Raw genomic sequence first — 20430 nt, 5'->3', positions numbered from 1 at the left:
CATACGAACTATTTGTGCCTGACCTGTGGTAGAGCCTTTCGAACTTACATTGGTCTGATCAGCCACGTGTGTCCAACCCCAACATAGTGCTGTCATTTTGGTCTTCTTTGAGAAGGTAGGACAATGGTCAATCAACCAACAGTCTGAGCATACTTTCCCCAGACATTGAGGTGAGAGAGGGGAGAGTATGTCCCTGAGAGATCAGGGCATTGAATATAGTTCTATTCTTGATGTATCTTTAAAGTAAATATTCTTTTGTAAAAGTTAATCAGTGTTGGAACCAGGGCACTAGTCACTGATGGCTAACAGTATTGTGGGAGAGAAGAACACACCAGGAGTGGAGGCTTAAGCCGAGGGCATTAGAGAAGAGAAACCCCTGACCCTCCACAGGGGTGCCCCTAGACTCTGAGGGAGAGATGTAGCCTGACTTTGGGATAGAAGAGGCCAATTACTCATTATGCTGGCTATTAAAAAGCAGAAATGCAAGAGAGGGAGAGAGATTGAGCTAGTCATGCAGCTCATTTTTCATAGATCACAAGTGTCCATCCCTCCCAGAGTCCCAATCAGTTCACCATCTTAAAGGCAACCCCTGCTAAAGGAATTATTTGTGTCCTCTAAACAGGATTATAACAAGCCATCTATCATGCTCCAAGGGCTCTCCAAGGTGCTTCCAGAGATCTTTTATATTTCTTTACATATCTTTTATGTATCTTTTTTTCTCTGGGAGGAAGAAGGCTCTGCTCTGGAATCTGTGGTTAACTGGGGAACTCATCTGGAGTTGGAATGTCTAGGCTGGAATTCCTACTCTGTCACTTATGCTTGTCACTTGAGCTTTCTGGGCCTCAGTTTCTAGATCTGTGCAATGACTGCTTAGATGGTAAAGGTTCCTTCCAGCTCTAAATCCAAAGATTTCTATGAAATTTTATATAGTAAACTTGTAATCTCACTTCCTTTTTCTGGGCCTCAGTTTCCTCACTATAAAATGGGAGTGGTGCCAGACTCCTTTCTGCTTTAATTCCTGTGAACCTATTTTTTGTGGGGGTGGGGTGGGAGTGGGGATAATCCTGGAAAGCTGAACGGAGGAGGTGACTCCTAGAAAGGAGGGGAGGACTTTCGCTGGCAGAACAGGTGGCAGGCACCGCCCAAGGAAATGCCCGGAGGCCATCAGGGCGGGGGGAGGGGGAGGAGAGCAGGAAGCTGTAAAGGTTGGGAGCAGGTTATAAGAGCCTCGAATGTCTGCATCCTTCCAAATCCATCCCGTCCTGTCGGGGCAGAGAGGGGCGCGAGCCCGGCTCCAGGAGGGAGGCGAACGACGGAGGCAACGGCCCATCGGTCTTGGCAGCCCCTGGAGAAAGGACCACTTCCAAGGAACGGCCCCGTCACCCAGGCAGCACTCAGGGAGCCGCCCCTCCCGTCCAGCTGACGCAATTGCCACCTGGTCCCGGACCCAGAGGGGAGGGGCCCGCCTCTTTCCGGGACGTCCAACCCCATTGGGCCATCCCGAGGGAGTAACGTGTGGACGTCCCGCCCCCTCTCTCTCAGCCCCCCTCTCAGTGCCGGCCCCGTCGTCGTGGCGCTCCAGGCGCTGACGTGTCCGGCTAGGGGGGCGTGGCCTCCTAGCCCCGCCCCCTGCCCGCCCTGCCCTGCCCCCCGCCAGCTCGAACCACGGCGCGCGGGTAGACGGGGGCGGGCTGGCCGGAGGCTCGGCCCAGGCTATAAAGGAGGGGCGGTGCTGGGCGCCCTCAGCGGTCCAGCTGAGGGACAGAGAGTGAGACGCTTCGCGGCAGGAGGTGAGCGATCCCCGCGGCCCCCAGCTTCCCTCCGTGAGGGGATGGGCTCCATCGCGCACGCGCACAACCCGGCTCCGAGCTCGTGCCCAGAGCCCGGTGCTCAGACACACACGCAGCGTCCACGCGGGCTCCGTCCACGCAGATGGACACGCGTGCGCCCGGATACCCTGTCAGATTCCCTTTCCCTCGCCAGTTAAGCGGGTTGGGCTGCTGGGCATAGGGTGGGCAGTGGGGCACAGAGAGAAGGATGTAAGGGGGCGAGAACCGGGAGATAAGCACGAATTAAGCGCTTACTGTATGTCAGATCTTTTGGTCCTGGGGATGGGGGAAGGTCAAGGGGGCCCCTGGGGTGATGAGCGATCGCCTTGGCCGGCCAGTGGCATAAAAGTGTTGGGGAGGGGTAGATTTGAAGTGGGAATTGGGTTGGGGGAAAGGGTGGTCGAGATGATGAGACTTGAGGCCAGGGTGGGCGCTGGAGTCAGGGGGCTTCCGATGGAGCTGCCTCTGGGTGTGTGTGTGTGTGTGTGTGTGTGTGTTTAAAGCTTTATCCTGGGAGTGGTTGGAAGGGGTCGTGCATCCTGGACACGGGGGTTTGCTGATTTTTTTTTATCAGGTGTGGGCCAAAACCATGGCAAACCTGTCGATAGTTTATAGGGAATTTGGTGAATGATACACTAATGGCATTTGACTGATTTTATAGGGATATGATTACATAGTACCTTTGGATTAAGGAAGTCCTAGGGAGATTTATTGTGTGTTTTGGGGGTGGGGTGAAGACTGTTGAATTGGAAGAAACCGGAATGTAATTGTCCAAGTCTTCTCTGTTAGTCATTTGGCTCATTTAACAGTGACCAAAAAATGCTTCCTAGAATATATTGCCAAAAGTTTGCAGGATCAAATGTCCTTGTCAGTTCTCCAGTAATAGTTTTAGTTTTCAAAACAGTAAAGGCCTTTACCTGGTTGCCCAAGAGAACTGTTACTGATTTTCATATTTAATGTCATTTCCCCCCTACCCTCCTTTGTCTTTTTAACAATTTTTGAAGTCTAAATAAATAAATACTTACTGTAAGTAAATACTAAGTTTTACTAATACTTAAATACTTACTGTATGTTGGGGTACTGGTGACTATTTGATAATCATATATCACTTCTAAAGGAAGTGATTTTATAATACTTTATCTTTTTTTGCTTTTTGGTGAGTCATTTGAGGTTAAGTGACTTGCCCAGGGTCACATAACTAGTAAATGTCAAGTGTCTGAGACTGGATTTGAACTCAGGTCCTCCTGGATCCAAGACAGGAATTCTATCCACTGTGCCACCTAGCGGCCCCCTTTATAGTACTTTTTAAAGGAATCTACTACTTGAACCACTCGAATATGAGAGTCATAATGATTGGAAGGTGTCATAACAAGTTTTGTCTTTGTGTTTGTGGAAGTTGGCTTAGAAACAAATATAATATTAAGATATGCTAGACCTCCTTTCCATATGCCAGCTGGAGGCTCTTTTTCTAAGCCTTTGCTTAAGGATGGGGTTAAGGAAGGGGTTACTCTGTTACCCTTCTCTCCCTTAATTGGATATATCTAACATTGTTACATGGTCATTTGGTGATAATCATTTGGCTATAGCAACTGATGGAATCAAAGGAAGGTAAAATTTCACTGGTTAAAAATAGATGGGAAAAAAAATAGACCTTAGGCTTCTTGACTGTATCAGATCTTGTCATGATTTTCTGAACAGTATCATGTTTGTTTTAAATCTGAAAAGCAGAGTTTTAGAAATCAGGGTTGCAAAAGGTTTCTTCTAATGGAGGTGCATCAGAAACTTTTTAGAAAGAGTACTAGCATTAGACACATATTATCTATATGACCTTGTTGAAAGTTATTTATCTGTAACCATGCTACTATGAATGCATTCAGTCTCATCATTTGAAAGTAAACAGAGTATAGGGCCTGATTAGTACTTGGATGGAAAAAAAAAGTACTTGGCTTCAGTTTCCTTATCTAGAAGAAGAGGGGTTTGGATAGAGCTCAGTAGTCCCTTCCAGCCCTATTTCGACATATATCTTCTGCGTCGTCCCCAGAGTGATTATCCAGAATCTGCTTTGAGGAAAGCACTTTATGCAGGCCAAAAATTTCCAAGACTAGGTCTTCTATTTGTTGCTGTTTGTTGCCAAATGCTCATCTCTTGGTGGAATTGAAAGGGGTTCCTAAATGGGAGGGAGGAAGGAAGGGAATAAGGATTGATATGGCACCTACAGTGTTCTAGGCATTGTGCTCCCTGCTTGATGGAAATGGAAAGACTAGTCCTGTGTTTGTGAGAACAGTGATATAATAGCTGTCCCTTAAGAACAAACTTAAATCTGTGATTCCAACAGTATGGGTATTGCGTTATTGATGTAGCTTGCAAACCTTCTGCATCTTCTTTCACAGAATCCCAGAATTTCAGAGATGAAAATCAAACAATACCTGAATAAGAATCCTTTCTGATAAGCTTTTGTTTGAAGACCTTCAGTGGGGGAAGCTTGCTATTTTTGAAACCAGCTGATTCTATTTTCAGACAGTTCTGATTATTAGTGAGTTTTTCCTCATATCCATTCTAAATTTCCTTCTTTGCAACTTGTATCTGTTGCCCGCTGGGCCAGAACAAATCCAATCCCCATCTCACTGCGTAGAGAGAGCCATGCCTCTTCTCTCCCCACCCCCAAGTCATCTCTTCTTCAGGCTGAACCTTCTGTGTTCTTTGAACTGAGCCTCATATGGCAGGAACTCAGTGACCTTAACCATCCTCCATTTTTCCTCCTGAACACTCCCCATTTGTCAGTGTCCTTTCTGAAATATACCTAGGACTAAAAGCCATACTTTTTGTCTGTGACAGTACGTGAAGACTGTCCGTTCCTTGTTCCTGGATGCTGGGCTTCTCTTGCATTTGGATTTTCCCTGATCCCCTTCTTTTCATCTTCTTGACCTTTCAGAAATCAGACTCACAATGAAAGACACTGTATCATTGGCCATTGTCTTCATTATTTGGAGCATCTTATCTCATGCTCTTCTTAAACTCTTCCTAAAAGACAGGGCCAGGAGTATCATCCTTCTTATATCTAGACAGACTACCTCTGCTTATTTTGACTTATAGTTGAGGTTCACTCCATCTAGATCCTGTTTATAGTTTTCTTTGGGACCTTGGGTAATTCTCCCTTTCTTTCTTAAGGAGTTTGGTAGCTGGCACTTCATCTTGCCTTTCTCCCTTACCCTGGGACTCTTAGTTGGGGACTTCAATATATCTATTAATGGCCCTTCAGATGCCTCTGACTTCTGTTTGTCAACTTCTTCAAAGCCTAAGACTTGTATGTTATCTTTAACAATACTATATATGCATAGCAGCAGTCAATATACTTCATCTCAAAATCATTCATAACATTCTTGCGCAATCCATCATCTAAAGACTCTTCATTTTCATGAAACTCCTCAAAAAAGTCACAAGGAGGATGATGACATGTATCTAGTACTTTAAAGTGCTTTGCATATTTTTATCCTATGATTTCCAATTCTTTTCCTTCCACTCAGTCCTAAATTCCTGGCAGTCTGGCATCTGACCTTATCACCCAACTGAAGCTTTCCTTTCTGTTTCCTAGTGGTCTCTTTAATCCTATGACCTTTTGTCATCCCACATCCTTGACTTTTTTGCAGTATTTAGCACTGTTGACTACCCCCTTTGGGATGCAGACCTAGCAGTGGTATTGGATTTTTGCCATCATTACCTTTTCTAGATGTCTGTACCATACTTTAATAGTATGTTTGAAAAAGTTGCCAGAAGTTTTAGTGTGCACGCTCCATCCTCCTAGTTTTTGAAAAAATCGTGACATTTGCCTGTTTCCAGTTTTGTGGTACTTCTCTTACCTACCATCTTTCACAGATAGCTAGTAATGACTTGGTAATCCATTCTGCTTGTTCTTTTAAGTAATTTATAATGTAACAAATCATTGGACCATAGATTCAGAGCTGAAAGAGGACTTAGAGGTCATTGAGTTTTAGGGTGAAGACAGTGAGGCCCATAAAAAGTCAGTAGTTTTCCGAAGGTTTCACATATTAAGTGGCCAGGAATAATTTAAACACAGATCTTTTGGCCTCAAAGTCTGCACAGTGTCCCGTTTACCACCCTGCCTTCTCTGTGCTGAGTGACTTGAATTCATCATAGATAACTAGATGTTCTTACTGTCTTTTTACTTATCTTAGATGCTAGCTCTGTTATTCATTTTTCTTCTGTTCTTTCCAGTTCAGAGATCATCTTGGCAGAGAAAGCAGAAATAAAATACAAATTGATCAGTTTTTCTTTCTCTTATCAGTCATCATCCTATCCTTTTCCTGATCCATCTCTTTGCCTTGTTTTAACTTAAAACAACTTTTCTTGTCATCCTTACCTTTCCTCACCAGCCTCACCTTATTCTCAGCTTTAGCACTCTGGACACTTTCTCATGTGACTGAGCCATGCTTTGTATTCGTCATCCATTATAATTATTCTTGTTTCCAGCTTCTCCACATCCCTTGTTAAAATTTTGACATGGCTGTTGGATACCTTTTGCATCCATATAAATCTTTAGGAACTGTTTCTTCTTTGTATCTTCAGATTTTCATTCTTGAGAGCTTCTCATCCCGTCTGGACTCCATTTGGAATTCTAGTATAGGAACACCTATTCTTCTTCAGAATCCTTTGAAATTTTCAAAATCCAGGGTGCATGTCAATTACGCTTGGCTTTCCTGTCTTCTGTTAAAAATTATAAGATGTAAGAAGGGCCATATCCACAAAGGTTTCCATCATTTACATGCAAACAGCCTGTTCTTCTTCGTTTTAAGAATTAGAGCCAAAACATAATTTCCTTTTGGATATTCCTCCATCTTTTGAAGGAGGAAATTATCTTCAAGTCAAGTCCACCAACTTTCTGCTTTCAGCAGAGAAAGAGCTACTGTAGAGGTCCAGATGATTGCCATCTCTTACCTATGTGGTCAGAAATATTTAGAGCAGATCTTTTTTGTTGCATCAGAGAACTAGAAAGGAAGGGAGTGCCCATGAATTGGGGAATGGCTGAACCAAATATGGTATGTGAATGTAATAAAGTACTATTAGGCCATAGAAAATGAACAATTCCAGAGGAACCTAGGAAGACATATATGAAGGAATGCAGAGTGAACAGAACCAGAACCATTTATATAATAACAACAACGCTATAAAGACAAAGTTTTGAAAGACTTAACTCTGATCAGTGCACTCACCAGCCATAAATCCAGATCAATACTGCAGCAGTCTGTCCACCTCCTGATAAGAAGATGATGGGTGCAACATGCAAAATGAGACATATTTTTGGTTGTGGCTAATGTAAAAACTTATTTTTCTTAATTTTATATATTTGCAAGAAGAGTTTTCTCTTTGCTTTTTTTTTCCCCATTGGGGGTAGAGGTGGAGGGAGAAGAGAAAATGCATTTTGTTAATTGAAAAAAAATTAATTTAATTAAAAAATAATTGGAATCTCTCCTTATTCCTGTATCATATCTCTGGGCCAGAACTTGTGATTTGTTCTCCTATTTCTTCATCTATTTCCTCCTTCTGACCTGGTGATCTCTGTAGTACTCTCTGCTGATAAAACTGCTTTATTTTTCCTATTTTTCCTGATCTTCATCCAGGTACCTTCTCCATCTTTGTTCCCTCTTATTTTAGGATTTTTTCACGAGTATGTCTTTTACTACATAAGGTTACCTTAAACCCCATCCCCTTAAAAAAAAATCTATCCTGTTTGCTTTGAATTAGGTAAATTCTTCCAGAGCTGTATTCTAGTCACAGATCTTATGTCCTCCATCAAGGGTAACAGAAGTGAGCATGTGATGTCTGGGTGGGCATGTCTGGAGGACAGGGAAGGAAGTCTGTTTCCCCGTGGAGAGCGGAGACCTGCTTCACTTCAGCACCCTTCAGCCGGAGTCCCTTCCTCTTATCTCTTCCTGGGTGATCTGTCCCCGATAGCAGCTGTGTGGCCACAGCATTGCTGCTGGCAGAATAAACAGCTGCTTGGAGCTCTCTGCTCCTTGGGAAGAGCCTCCCATTTGTTTCTTAGTTCCAAGTTTTCAGATGTCTTTCTTCTTCCTTTCTTCCTCTTAGGTGTTTTACCCTCCATCCAGGTCAGAGTAGGACTTCAGTGGAGGTTTAACACCCTCACCCCCACCCCCAAGTAGTCTGTGTTAAACAAAGCAAGGCATAGTATGAACACGTGCAAGGGATCAACTCACATAACCTTGGGAACTTTCACAGGCCATCCATGGTGTACTTTGGTAATTAATTTTTATGATAAAAATAATATTTTTCTTTGTGATTTCTTTGTAATGTTTTCTTTTTAGTTATCTAATTCATATGCTTCAGGTGAAAAATGGTGCCTTTTAAAAGTTACTTTTTTGAACAAGGTTTTGTTTTATGTTTACTCACTTATTATGGATACAGAAGTATAAATGACACCCAGAAAAGACTCAGTTCTCTGGAAAAGAGCTTAAAGCTTCATTCTTTTCTCAGGCAATGAGAATCACTCCCAAAGTCTTGTTGATTCTACCTCATTACCTCTTGCAGAGAGACAGGATTAGATAGGGAAGAGCACTCTGAACTTGGTAGCAGGTGGACCTTGGTTTGAATCCTGACGATTCAGGCATTTACATTCTGTGCGACTCGGGGCAAGTCATTTAACCTCTCTGTGCCTCAGTTTTCTTATCTTGCTAAAATGGGAGAGTTAGACTCATTGGCCCCATATGCCTTCTACTGCTAGATCTATGACCCTAAGATCCCTTCTTTTCCTTCACGCAGGCCTGATCCTAGATCAGATCCTCATTGCCTCTATCCCCTTCCTGTTACTCCTTATTTCTAGCCTCTCTTTTATCTGATCTGCCCTTCACAGCCAGTAAAAGAATCTTCTTAAGACACAGGTCTGAAACACGGAATCCAAGCCCCTTAACCTGGCACTGGAAGCCATCCACATTCTGGCTCCTCCCCACTGTAAGTGGACTGCTCCATATTCCCAGAAGCCCTGTGCCTTGTTAGAAGCTTTCCCTAAGGCCTGGCCTAAAGGCCCTTCTCACCACTATCTCTCAGAGGGCTTATTTTCCTTCCAGGCACAGCCCTTCCATTCAGCCTTCCCTGGGCACTTCAGGTGTTGAGGTTAGAGTTTATCGCAAGTCATTTTCATTTTTTCGTATCTGTCAAGAATCTTAGTTTATTATCAGTTGGGAACACATTCAGTACTGATAATGGTAAGCATACATTTCCTTGCTTTGGGCCTCTTGATTTTGCTAATCAACGCCATTTTGTTTTGTGATCCTCCTTATTGATGCCTTTTGTTTTTATATCACTGTCATTTATGGGGTTAGGGAATCTCCGCCTTCCCCATTGAATCCTTTGAAAGCCGTTAAGCACTGATATCCAATTCAGTGACTGCCTCTGGCCACATATGCAGGATACTGCCTTAGTAGCTTCCTGACCCTCTGGAGGGAGGGATGTTTCCTTATGTGTTTGCTGGGAACTTTGGTGATTTTTCAGTCACTGCATTCATATTGAAGGAAATTAGTGAGGTTAGTGAAAATAAAGCTGTGATTTTTTCCTACCCAAGTTCGCAGTCCTTTTCCCCCTTGAAATCTATCCATGAAACCCCGATTTAGCTCACTCTGCTAATTCTAGGTAATCAAAGTGACCTGCTTAAAGGTCATACAAGTATTAAGTAGAAGAGACGTTTCTATGGGCATCTACTTTGTTTCCAATTCTATTGCTAACACAAGAAGTGCAGCTAAAATATATTTTGGTGTAAATGGGGCCTTTGTTCCTGTCAGTGGCCTCCATGGCTTTTAGGCCTAATAGCCGAACCTCTGGGTTAAAGGGTATGGACATTTTATTTACTTTACTTGCATAATTCTAAACTGCTTTCCAAAATGACCATACTGATTCACTGTTCCCCCAATAATACCCATGTGCCTGTCTTTCTAGTATTCTTCCAGCGTTGGTGATTCTCATCATTTGTCATCTTTGCCAGTTCGCAGAGCATGCGGTGAACCTCAAGATTATTTAGGTTTGCATTTCTTTTATTATTAGTGATTTGGAACATTCCTAAAAATAACTATTAGTAGTAGTGTGCAGTTCTTTTGAAAACTGTTCATATCCTTTGACCATTTATCCGTTGGGGAATGCTATGTTTTTTCACTATTTTCCTTTTATCTTATAGGTTGTTAGTTTACAGTTATGACCTTTATAGCCCTCATCTGAAGGAAGCTAATGGCTTTAATGTGTTTTTCAAAACAGTAGTTATTTACATTTTCAGTAGAGCAAAACACTGAATCTTGCAGATGAAGCGTATAATTATTGTTAATGATTCTTCTCTTTCATCCTTACAATTATAGCTGTTACAGCCTTTTTATTAAGAGACTTGGAAACTGAAACATTATGAATGTGAATGACCTCAAGTGTAGGTTGTCCGAGGCTGGGCAGGACCATCTACTACAGTTCTGGGATGAGCTGGAAGAAACCCAACAGGATGAACTTTATGAAGAGCTACGAGCCATTAATTTTGAGGAGCTGAACTGCTTTTTCCAAAAGGCGATGGAAGGATTTCATCAGTCCTCTTGTCCAGAAAAGGTAGATGCGCGGATGGAGCCTGTACCTCGAGAAGTATTGGGCAGTGCCACAAGGGACCAAGAAAAGATCCAACACTGGGAAAGAGAAGGTATTTAACATATTGTAAACACTTGCAAGACTGGCACTTAAGATTTAATAAAGTTGCTAAAAGCAGCCTAAACAAAATAGATGAAGTTGATCTAGTCTGACTGATAGTGGCTTAAGTCCTTATATTTCTGAGAGACAAATTGCCCAATCATTTGTTCTTCTGTCGTAAAATCTGTTACTGTAATGAATTGTAGCATCAGCCTGGTTTAATAGATAGAATGCTGGACTTATAGTCAGGAAGACCTAGGTTCAAATCCCCCTTCTAACATGTAGTAGCTGTGTGATCCTTCTTAACCTGTGTTTTTCTCAGGTAATTCTCTAGGGCTTCTCTTCTGTGATTTCCCACACTGAGCATTTCCCATGATGACAAAATCATAATTCCTTATGTAAAATTCTAATGCTTTTTAGAAAAGCAAAATTTAAGCCAAATGACCAGAGAAATCCATTGAGCCCTGTAATACCAGACGCTGCTGTAGTCCTGGTAGGATCAGCTGGCCCCTTGGTTGGCATTAGGTTTCATTTTGGTCGTGTGCCCTTTCATCATCTGCCTCTTTTTTTCTGCTAATCCTTCTGCCTGATTGTCTTTCCTCCATTGGGTAGCATTAGGTTAATAAAGAGGGGCAAACGCCCTGCCTTACAGCGGTCATGTCAGGCCCAAGTAGAAACAAGGGCCAGCACTTATTTACATTCTAATGGAAAACAATACTGAGTCTTGCAGATGAAACTTGTATTTATGGTTAATAATTCTTCTCTTTCATCCTTAGACTTAGAACACACACACAAACACACATGTACATATTCATATAAAACATATAATATATACAACACATATATCCTATATATATCCTTATATAATCTATATGAGGATCCCTGCAGTGGTATATTGACTTAGAAAACTGCATATCGACGTTATTTATGTTCTCTTGTGTTTTTATTTACTTTGTTAAATATTTCCCAATTCCATCTTAAACCTGGTTTATGCCACACTCAGGAGTGCCGTGGGGAGTCCTCCCAGCCGTGTGTTTGACACCTCTGCCTTAGAGCCCTTGAATTTCCAGTAGCTGCCTTTGGGGGCACTTGGAGCTCTCTCACTAAGGTTTGAAACAGTTGCTTCCAAATGGGTGCTTCAGATATCTTCAAAGGGTGCCGTGATTCTCAGTCTTAGACACCATGGGCTCTTCTTTATACATGTTGATTTTAAAAGTACCATTACCCAAAGGCAAGAGCTACACAGCGGTGCTCCTCACTCCTACTGGAAATATCCTGTAGTAGTAAAAGACTTTACTGTTTGTAAATTACTCATTTTCTCATCTCATCCTCACAACAACCTTGTTGTCCCCATTTTACAGATGTGAGGAAAGTGAAACTCAGAGAATTTTGACTTAGCCATGGTTTCACAGCTAGAAATACCAGGAGTGGGATTCTAATCCAGATCTTTTGACTAAAAATCATTGTTTTTTATACTACATCACACTACTGGTGCCCCTCAGTTGTGGCTGTTTCTGTCCTTGAATTTTGTGCTAGTGATGTAAAGGGAGCTCTTGTATCAAAGTCCGGCTATGAATTCAGGCAGGTTTAATTAGTATTAATTAGTTAGATTTTTAAATTAGCTAGAATTAATTAGTATCAGTATGTGTAGAGTAAGGTTATCTCATGCTCTACTTCAGCCAGTCTTTCTGGAATGAAAATAGCATTGTTCTTTGTGGGAACTAAAAGCAGCCCCTGCTTTGGTCTTATCATTGAGAATTGAGGTAGAAAATGAATGGAATGCCCAAGTCTCGGGTTGCCCTGATTGGAGAACCAGTGAGTGTTTGACGTGAGGTCCTTTTCACATTCTCACATTGGAAGCCTGAGAGTGATGTACAGCTTTGCTTTACAGCATAAAAATTAGACAGGTGCAGCTCAAGTTTGCTTTTAGCAGAGAACCTGTGTATAATATTCATTTGTAGTTTAAAGGACTGGTGGAGGTGGTCAGTTTTTGAAATTGCCCATCTCTTTCTCTGTCAACTTAAACTACCATGTGTTTGAAAGCTGGCTTTAACTAACAAAGTGGCATGTAGTAAATTTTCAAAGGGAAATAAAGTTGCATATATGAGGATTGAAAGAGGATTTCATAGGTACATTGGTTCCTACAGTTTTTTAGATAGTACATTTTTAATAAATAGCAAATGTTTATCTATAGTGGTGTCATTTTTAAAGTAGTGTAGAAGTATACACCATCTCTTTGTTTTAGGCTTAGGAGTTTTCTTCTTTTATTTATAAATATGATTAATGAAGTAAAAGGCAAGGAATTTTTTTGTGTTTTATATTTAAATTTTTAAAATTTATTATTTATTTGTTTTTTTTTTAACATTCTTTGCTTTTTAAATTTTGAGTTCTAGATTGAATGCCTTCCTCCTACCCCTTGCCTACCCACTGAAAGGGCAAGAAACATATCAGTTAATACATGTGGAATCCTACAAAACATGTTTCCATATTAGCCATACTGCAAAACAAAACAAAACAAAAAAGAAGTGAAAAATTATACTTCAATTTGTACTCATCAATTCATCAATTCTCTGGAGGTGGATAGCATTTTTTTTTTATGATGAGTCCTTTGGAATTGTCTTGGATTGTTATATTGATCAGAGTAGCCAAGTTCATCACAGTTAATCATCATTACAGCATTGCTGTTACTGTGCACAATGATCTCCTGGTTCTTCTCACTTCACTTTGCATCAGTTCATATAAGTCTTGCCATGTTTTTCTGAAACCACCTCCCTCGTCCTTTCTTATAGCAAAATAGTACTTTATCACACTCATGTGTCATAGCTTGTTCATTCATTCCCCAATTGTTGGGCATTCCCTCAATTTCCAGTTCTTTGCTGCCACAAAAAGAGCTGCTATAGATATTTTTGTACAGGTAGGTCCTTTTCCTTTTCCTTTGATCTCTTTGGGATATAGACCTACTACTGATATTGCTGGATCAAAGAGTATGCACAGTTTTATAGCCCTTTGGGCATAGTTCCAGATTGTTCTCCAAGATGGTTGGACTAGTTCACTACTATACCAGCAGTTCATTAATGTACCTATTTTCCCTTAACCCCTCTAGCATTAGTCATTTCAGATGGGTTTGAGGTTGTATCTCAGAGTTGTTTTAATTTACCTTTCTCTAATCAATAGTGATTTGTTGCTGTTGAGTTGTTTCAGTCATGTCCTACTCTTCATGACCCCATTGGGGGTTTTCTTGGCAAAGAGACTGGAGTGGTTTGCCATTTCCTTCTATTACTCACTTTACAGATGAGGAAACTGAGGCAAACAGGGTTAAGTGACTTGCTTGCTGATGGTCACACAGCTAGTAAGTGTCTGAGGCCATATTTGAACTTTGGAATTTGAATCTTCCTGACTCCAGGCCCAGCATTCTATCCACTGTGCCACCTAGCTGCCCAATTAATAGTGATTTAGAGCATTTTTTCATATGACTTTAGATAGATTTGATTTCTTCTTCAGAAAATTGACTATTTATATCCCTTGAACATTTACCAATTGGAGAATGGCCTTTATTAATTAGACTCAATCCTCTATATATTTGAGAAATGAGGCCTTTATCAGAGAAACTTACTACACAATTTTTGATATTACTTCATTATCTATTGTACCTTTTAGCAAAATGTAGTTTCCCTGATTATTTCTTTCAATTAGGGCTGTTTTTGCTTTTGCTTTGTCTAAGATCATGAATGCTACCCCTACCGTTTTGCTTCAGCAGAAACATGGTAGACTATGCTCTAGCCCCTTATTTTAACTCTGTGTATGTCTTTCTGTTTCAGATGTTTCTCTTGTAAACAGCATATTTTTAGATTCTGGTTTCTTATCTGTTCTGCTATCCACTTTTTTGGATGATCTCATCCCATTCACAGTTATGATTATTAGCTGTGTATTTCCCTCCATTCTATTTTCTTCTGTTTATCCTTCTTCCTTTTTATGCTGACCCTCCTCAAAAGTCTGTTTTGCTTGAGACCACTCCCTCCCTTTATCTTCCCTCCCTTTTATCAACCCGCTTTCCCCCCCAACACCATATCTTTTATCACCCTTTTCTCTTATTTCTCTGTTAGATAAGGTAGATTTCTATACTTCACTGAGGGGGTGTGTGTGTGTGTGTGTATATATATATATGTGTATGTATGTATATATATAATATATGTATTTATGTATATATATAATATATGTATATATGTATTATATATGTATATATAATACATATATACATATATATACATATATATATATATATATATATATACGTGTGTGTGTGTGTATTCTTCTCTCTTTGAACCAGTTCCGATGAGAGTGAGGTTCAAGCCTTGCTTACCAAACCCCTTCCCCCCCATTTCCCCTGCCGCTATAAAAGCTCTTCTCTGGGTGCCCCTTTTATGTGAGACAATTTTGCTCCATTCTACCTCTTCCTTCCTCCTTCTCTCAGTGCCTCCCTCTTTCTCACCCCTTCATTTTCTTGAGAGCCCTGCAATATAATCAACTTATATCTGTGCCCTTTGTCTATGTAGATTCTTTCTAACTACCCTAATAATGATAAAATTCTTAAGAATTACATGTATTATCTTCCCTTATAGGAATGTAAACAGTTTAACTTTATCGAGTCCCTTATGATTACTCTTTCATGTTTGTCTTCTTATGCTTCTCCTGAGTCTTGTGATTGCTCTGGCCTTTCATCAGAGATACTTGAAAGTCCTCTCTTTCATTAAATGTCCATTTTTTCCCCTGAAGAATTATACTGAGGGGCAAGGACTTCTTACCCATATCGTGATGTTCCTTCTGGATGATTATATTCAGAGGTATATTCCTAACCATTGACTGGGTCCCAGGCAGATACGTTAAGAGAAGTCTATTTTCAGGAGAGGGTAAGGTACAACTATAGTATGACTGCTGTTAATCCCCAAGTTAGAAAATTATTCATTACTAACAGACCAATTTTCTCTGTTTCAGGTCTTTTTTTTTTAATATTCATTAACTCAGACAGTCAAACTTGGTATGTAAAATGTTATTCAGAAGAGCAGCCAGAAACTCCCCTTTTAATACTGAAAGCTTGAGATGTAATTATCAGACTAGGAAGAGTGAATATTTCACATGAGTGAAGAAACTTATATATTGAGAAACTATTTATATAGGAAATACTTTCAGTTACAAAATGAAAAAAAAATCTTAGGTACCACTTCCTAGTGTCTCTTTTATATTTTTTTTTTCCTTTTCTGGTTGGATAGCTTGTGCTCCCAATTCCCTCATCCCAGGTTGCTGATAAATAAAATTAAAAGCCTCTAGCTATCTTACCACATCACCAGCACTAGTTTCCAAACAAATGTGCGAGTCTGTATGTGTCTGAGGTAATGTAATCCAAGCAGGAAGTTATTCAGGAAGCATTTGACCTTGGGAGCATCATTGTAACTACTTAGCATAGAAGTTTTCAGGAAGGACGCCTAGATTATGCATTGTCTATGATGGCTGCCCATAAGTGGAGAGACATGTACACCCTCACACTGGGAGTGTCCTATCCTAGGCTGGAGTCTTCTACTAAGATTGAGAACGCAATATTCAGCCAGTCTTGATGAGTGAGAAAATTGATAGACACAAAAGAGAGAGAAAGCAATCTCTCTCTTTTTTTTAATTCTAAGAAATCATAGCAATTTATACTTAACAGCACTTTCAGGTTTACAAAATGATTTCTTGCTAGAGGGTACTGCCTATCTCATGCCATTATGGGATTGCTCATGCCCTAGGTAGTACCTGTGGGGACCTGAGGTAAGAAGAGTAAGAGGTGGTGGTTGGTGACTGTGCTCTAGAAAGGGGCTCAGAAAACCCAGACAGAAGTTGGAGAACTTTCTGATCCAAGGGTCATATTAAGTATTCAATTAAAAAAAAAATTTTCGGGAGGAAAGGAGGAATTACAAAGGATTGAAAAGCAGGAATATCTTGGGAGAGTTGAGCATGGCCCAGAAAAAAGGCTAACACGGGGAGATTTATGCAACTCTCAAGAAGTCAGAATCAAAATTTGGGTAACTATAAGGAGATCATTTTCAGCCTGGGTTGAACTAGATCTAGGGCCTAGGTGGAGTAGACCTTTAAAAAAAATTCCAGTAGTATTTATTAAAGGATCTACATTACTTCCAGCTAGATCTCACAAGGAGGTACAATAGGTAATAAATTGACCATGGCCCCTCAATTGCTTCTGGACCTATGAAGATGATTTAGACCATGTCTCTGTGATCAGGGAAGCGGAAAGATAATTGACTTAGAGTGAGTGTAGAAGCAAGCATGGTCTAACAAGGAATACCAGAATGGCCCAAGAATTGGGGGTTCTGGGAAGAGACAGCCACACTAAGATAGGGAGTCCCTCCGTCAATGAAATCACAGGTCTATATTTAAAAAAAAAGATAGGGAGTCATAATTGGCCACAGATACAGATACTGTTTATTAGCATATTTGTGACCATTTAGTAAGCAGATTGGGAAATATCAGGCTCCATGTCTCTTAATCCCTATTGTTTGTATCACATAGGAACAGCTTGACTTAATAAAGTGCAGGATAGTATTGCACCAGAAATACAAGTTTTTCCTATTTGTTTTTCTTTAATTTTTGGCCAGGATCTTGCCTTTTTTCCCCCCCACTTCAGCAAGCATGCTCTTTAGGGTGAGGAAACATTTTGCATCTTCTTTCATTTCCTGTTTTGTTTTGTAGATTGGTTTTGTAATTTATTTTTTCAAAATTTTTTTTAGTTACTAAGTTAATTGGGGATTTTGAAGCTTAAACCTCAGCTGGCTTTTCAAGTAAACTGAAAAGCCAATGTTTGACTTCTTTTTTAAGGTTTGGGAGTATTTCTTTTTTGTGAGGAAAAAGTCATAACGTTCAAAGGAACATTTCTCTTATGATTGAGGAATTTAGATTATGTAGGCTTTTATTGGCAGGTAATCTTTGGTTTCTCACATCACTTGAGAAAGCTAGGGAAATTCTGGAGAGAGACAGGATTTCTCTCTGAGAGACAAAGCTGGAGAAGTAAGCAGATCTCTTCCTGGAGAAGAAAGGGCAGGAGGCAGCCAGGGTCTGAGGCAAAAGGAAGCTTCTAACTATCCTGAGACTAAGTTACATTTAAGTAAGAGGAGAGTAACCTCCTCTAGAAGAACCAAGTGTGGATTTTCAAGGAGGCAAGATTAGGTAAAAGACCTATAGGAAAGCAGTCTGTTGGAAGTTAGGTGTAGACCAATACCTTATACCGTATGCTAAGATAAACTCCCAGTGAATGTAGGACATATATAAAAAGTCACATAATAAATAAATGAGACAAGCAAACCTTTCTATGGATAAGGAAAAAGTTGATGATGAAGTAAAGGATACAGAGGATCACAAGGTAAACTGTTTATTTGAAATTTAAAAGGTTTTGCACAATCAAATCCAATACAGCTATAATTAGAAGGGAAACAGTTAACTGTGAAAAAAAACCTTTGCATCAGGTTTCTCTGAAATAGTGCACATTTCCAAGATATGTAAGAAGCGAATTTAAATTTATGAGAATAAGAACCATTCCTATCCTAGACTTGCCCCACTAATCCTCAGCACTGGCTTATTTCCACCATCTACTGCATACTCTTATTCTCTGTTGCCAAATGAAGCTGGAGAAAATCACAGACTCATGTGGACTGTATCCACTACAAATTCATGGTAGAATCTCAACTGGGCCCTCACTACAGCAAGGCAATTCTTTTTAATGGACTCATTATCCCATTTACCACTATTCTGAAGCCTTTCATCCCTTCTCAAACCTTGCATAACTCCCCTCCTTCCAGTCTCTCAGGTGAGAACCTTGCCTCATATTTCACTGCAAAATTTGAGGCCATTCGCTGAAAGCTTCCATCTCCTAGATGGCTTAAGCCACTCTGTCCACCTTCACCTGTCTCACATGATATGGTAGCCCTTCTTACCAGAGCAAACCCTTTTCCATGCACAAGTGACCTACTCCATCCTGTCCTCTAGCAGATTGCTGCCTCTGTTTTGCCATCTCACTTATCTTCTGTCTCTCCCTATCTACTATCTACTTCCCCACTGCCTATAAAAACATGCTCATATCTTTCCTATCTACAAACAAACAAACCCCAAACCCTCACTTGACCCATCCATCCTCAGAATTTATCATTCCATCTCTCTCTTCATTTTTGTGGCTAAACTACTTGAGAAAGTCTTTGGAAACAAGTGCCTCCACTTCTTTCATCTCATTGACTTTTTAACTCTACACTGTGATTTCCAGCCTTTTCATTCAATCAAAACTGCTTTCTCCAAAGTATGATCTCTTAATTGCCAGATCTCATGGCCTCTTCTTGATCTTCATCCTTCTTGATCTCTTTGCAGCCCTTAACATTGTCAATTGCCTTCTTTTTCTTAATATTCTCTTTTCTCTAGGTTTTTGTGACACCACACTCTTCTGATTCTTTTCCTACCTATCTGTCTGACTGCTCCTTCTCAGTCTCCTTTGCTTGATCTTCATCCAGGTCTTGCCTGCTCTGACCTGGACCCTCCTCTTTTCTCCTTCTGTATTATTTCACTTAGTAATCTCATCAACTCTCAGGAATTCAATTATCAGCTCCATGCTGATGATCCTCAAATCAGCTGATCAGCCCCGACCTCTCCAGACCTCTCTGATAACTTCCAGTTTTGCATTTCCTACTTTGGGCATCTCAGATTGAATGTTCCATGGAAGTCGTAAACTCAGTATGACACAAGCTGCATCTATCTTTCCTCCCCCTTCCTTATTTCCCTTTTACTGTTGATGGTACTGTCATCCTCACAGTCACCCAATCTAGGTGTCACCCTCAACTCCCCACTCTCTCTCATTCCCCTCCCACCATATCCAATTTGTAGCCATTCACCTTTGTAACACCTCTTGCCTCTTTCTCTCCTCTGACACTGTCACCACCCTAGTGCTGGCCTTCATCACTTCACACCTGGATTATCTCAGTAGCCTGCTAGTTGTTCCCCCTCCCTCAAGTCTCTCCCCACTCCAATCCATCTTCCACTTATCTGTCAAATTGATTTTCCTAAAGCACAGGTCTGACCATGTCACCCTTCTACTCAGACTCCAGTGGCTCCCTAGCACCTCCAGAACTGAGTACAAAATGCTTAATTTGGCATTTGAAGCCCTTCGTAGCCTGTACCTCTCTCTTCCCTACCTTTTCATCCTTCTTATGCCTTATAAACACCGCCCTCCCCGCCCCCCATACCCTGTGATCCAGAGACATTGGCCTCCTTGCAGATAATTGCACAGAACACTCCTGACACCGGGGATTTTCACTGGCTGTCCCCTATTCCTGGAATGTTTTCCCTCCTCATCTCTGCCTCCTGGCTTTCCTGGCTTCCTTCAAGTTCCAGCTATAATCTCACTTTCTACAGGAAAACTTTCTAGATCCCCCTTAATTTTAATGATTTTCCTCTGATGATTATCTCCTGTGTTGATCCTGTTTATAGCTTGTTTGTACATCGTCTCCCCCATTAGACTGTGAGCTGTTTGAGATCAAGAATTCCCTTTTGCCTTTCATTGTGTCCCTAGCACTTCGCACAGTGCCTAGAACATAGTAGGTGCTTAATAAATGTTTATTGACTGACTGACTGACTGATTTCCCCCATTGCTAAAAGGTCAAAGGATATGGATAGAGAATCCTCAGGGAAAGAAATCAGTTTGGCAGAGATTATCAAAAAAAGGAAAATGACATGTGTTGGAAGGGCTACAGGAAACCAGATACATTAACACACTGTTGGTAGAGCTGTTAATTGGTTGATCCGTTCTAGAAAGCAGTTTGCAGCTGTGCCCAAAAAGTTTCTAGACTGTGCAGACCCTTTTACCCAGCTGTATCACTACTCTGTCGCTACC

General features: G+C 40.8%; 1 protein-coding gene across 8 annotated transcripts in view; it reads left to right on the top strand.

The window, feature by feature from the left end:
* The first annotated feature begins 1629 nt into the window (after positions 1-1629).
* The window catches only part of UAP1 (UDP-N-acetylglucosamine pyrophosphorylase 1), a 49333-nt gene continuing 30532 nt past the window's right edge, over positions 1630-20430 (top strand). For 2 of the 8 annotated variants that reach the window (XM_020988619.2, XM_020988614.2), the window contains exons 1-3: positions 1636-1790; positions 9795-9876; positions 10205-10527. In XM_020988619.2, the coding sequence (XP_020844278.1) occupies positions 10248-10527 (280 nt within the window). In that variant the 5' untranslated portion in view covers positions 1636-1790; positions 9795-9876; positions 10205-10247. Of the gene's footprint in view, positions 1791-1875; positions 1960-2003; positions 2086-8200; positions 9689-9794; positions 9877-10204; positions 10528-20430 lie in introns of those variants that run through there. The other 6 variants (XM_078156525.1, XM_078156530.1, XM_078156526.1 and 3 more) reach the window with 6 other exon arrangements.

The sequence above is a fragment of the Phascolarctos cinereus genome, unplaced genomic scaffold (assembly GCF_003287225.1).
Source record: "Phascolarctos cinereus isolate Bilbo 61053 unplaced genomic scaffold, phaCin_HiC Scaffold_5;HRSCAF=322, whole genome shotgun sequence".
Lineage (NCBI taxonomy): Eukaryota > Metazoa > Chordata > Mammalia > Diprotodontia > Phascolarctidae > Phascolarctos > Phascolarctos cinereus.
Note: the sequence above shows the minus strand (reverse complement) of the source record. Positions and strands in the feature narration are given on the sequence as shown.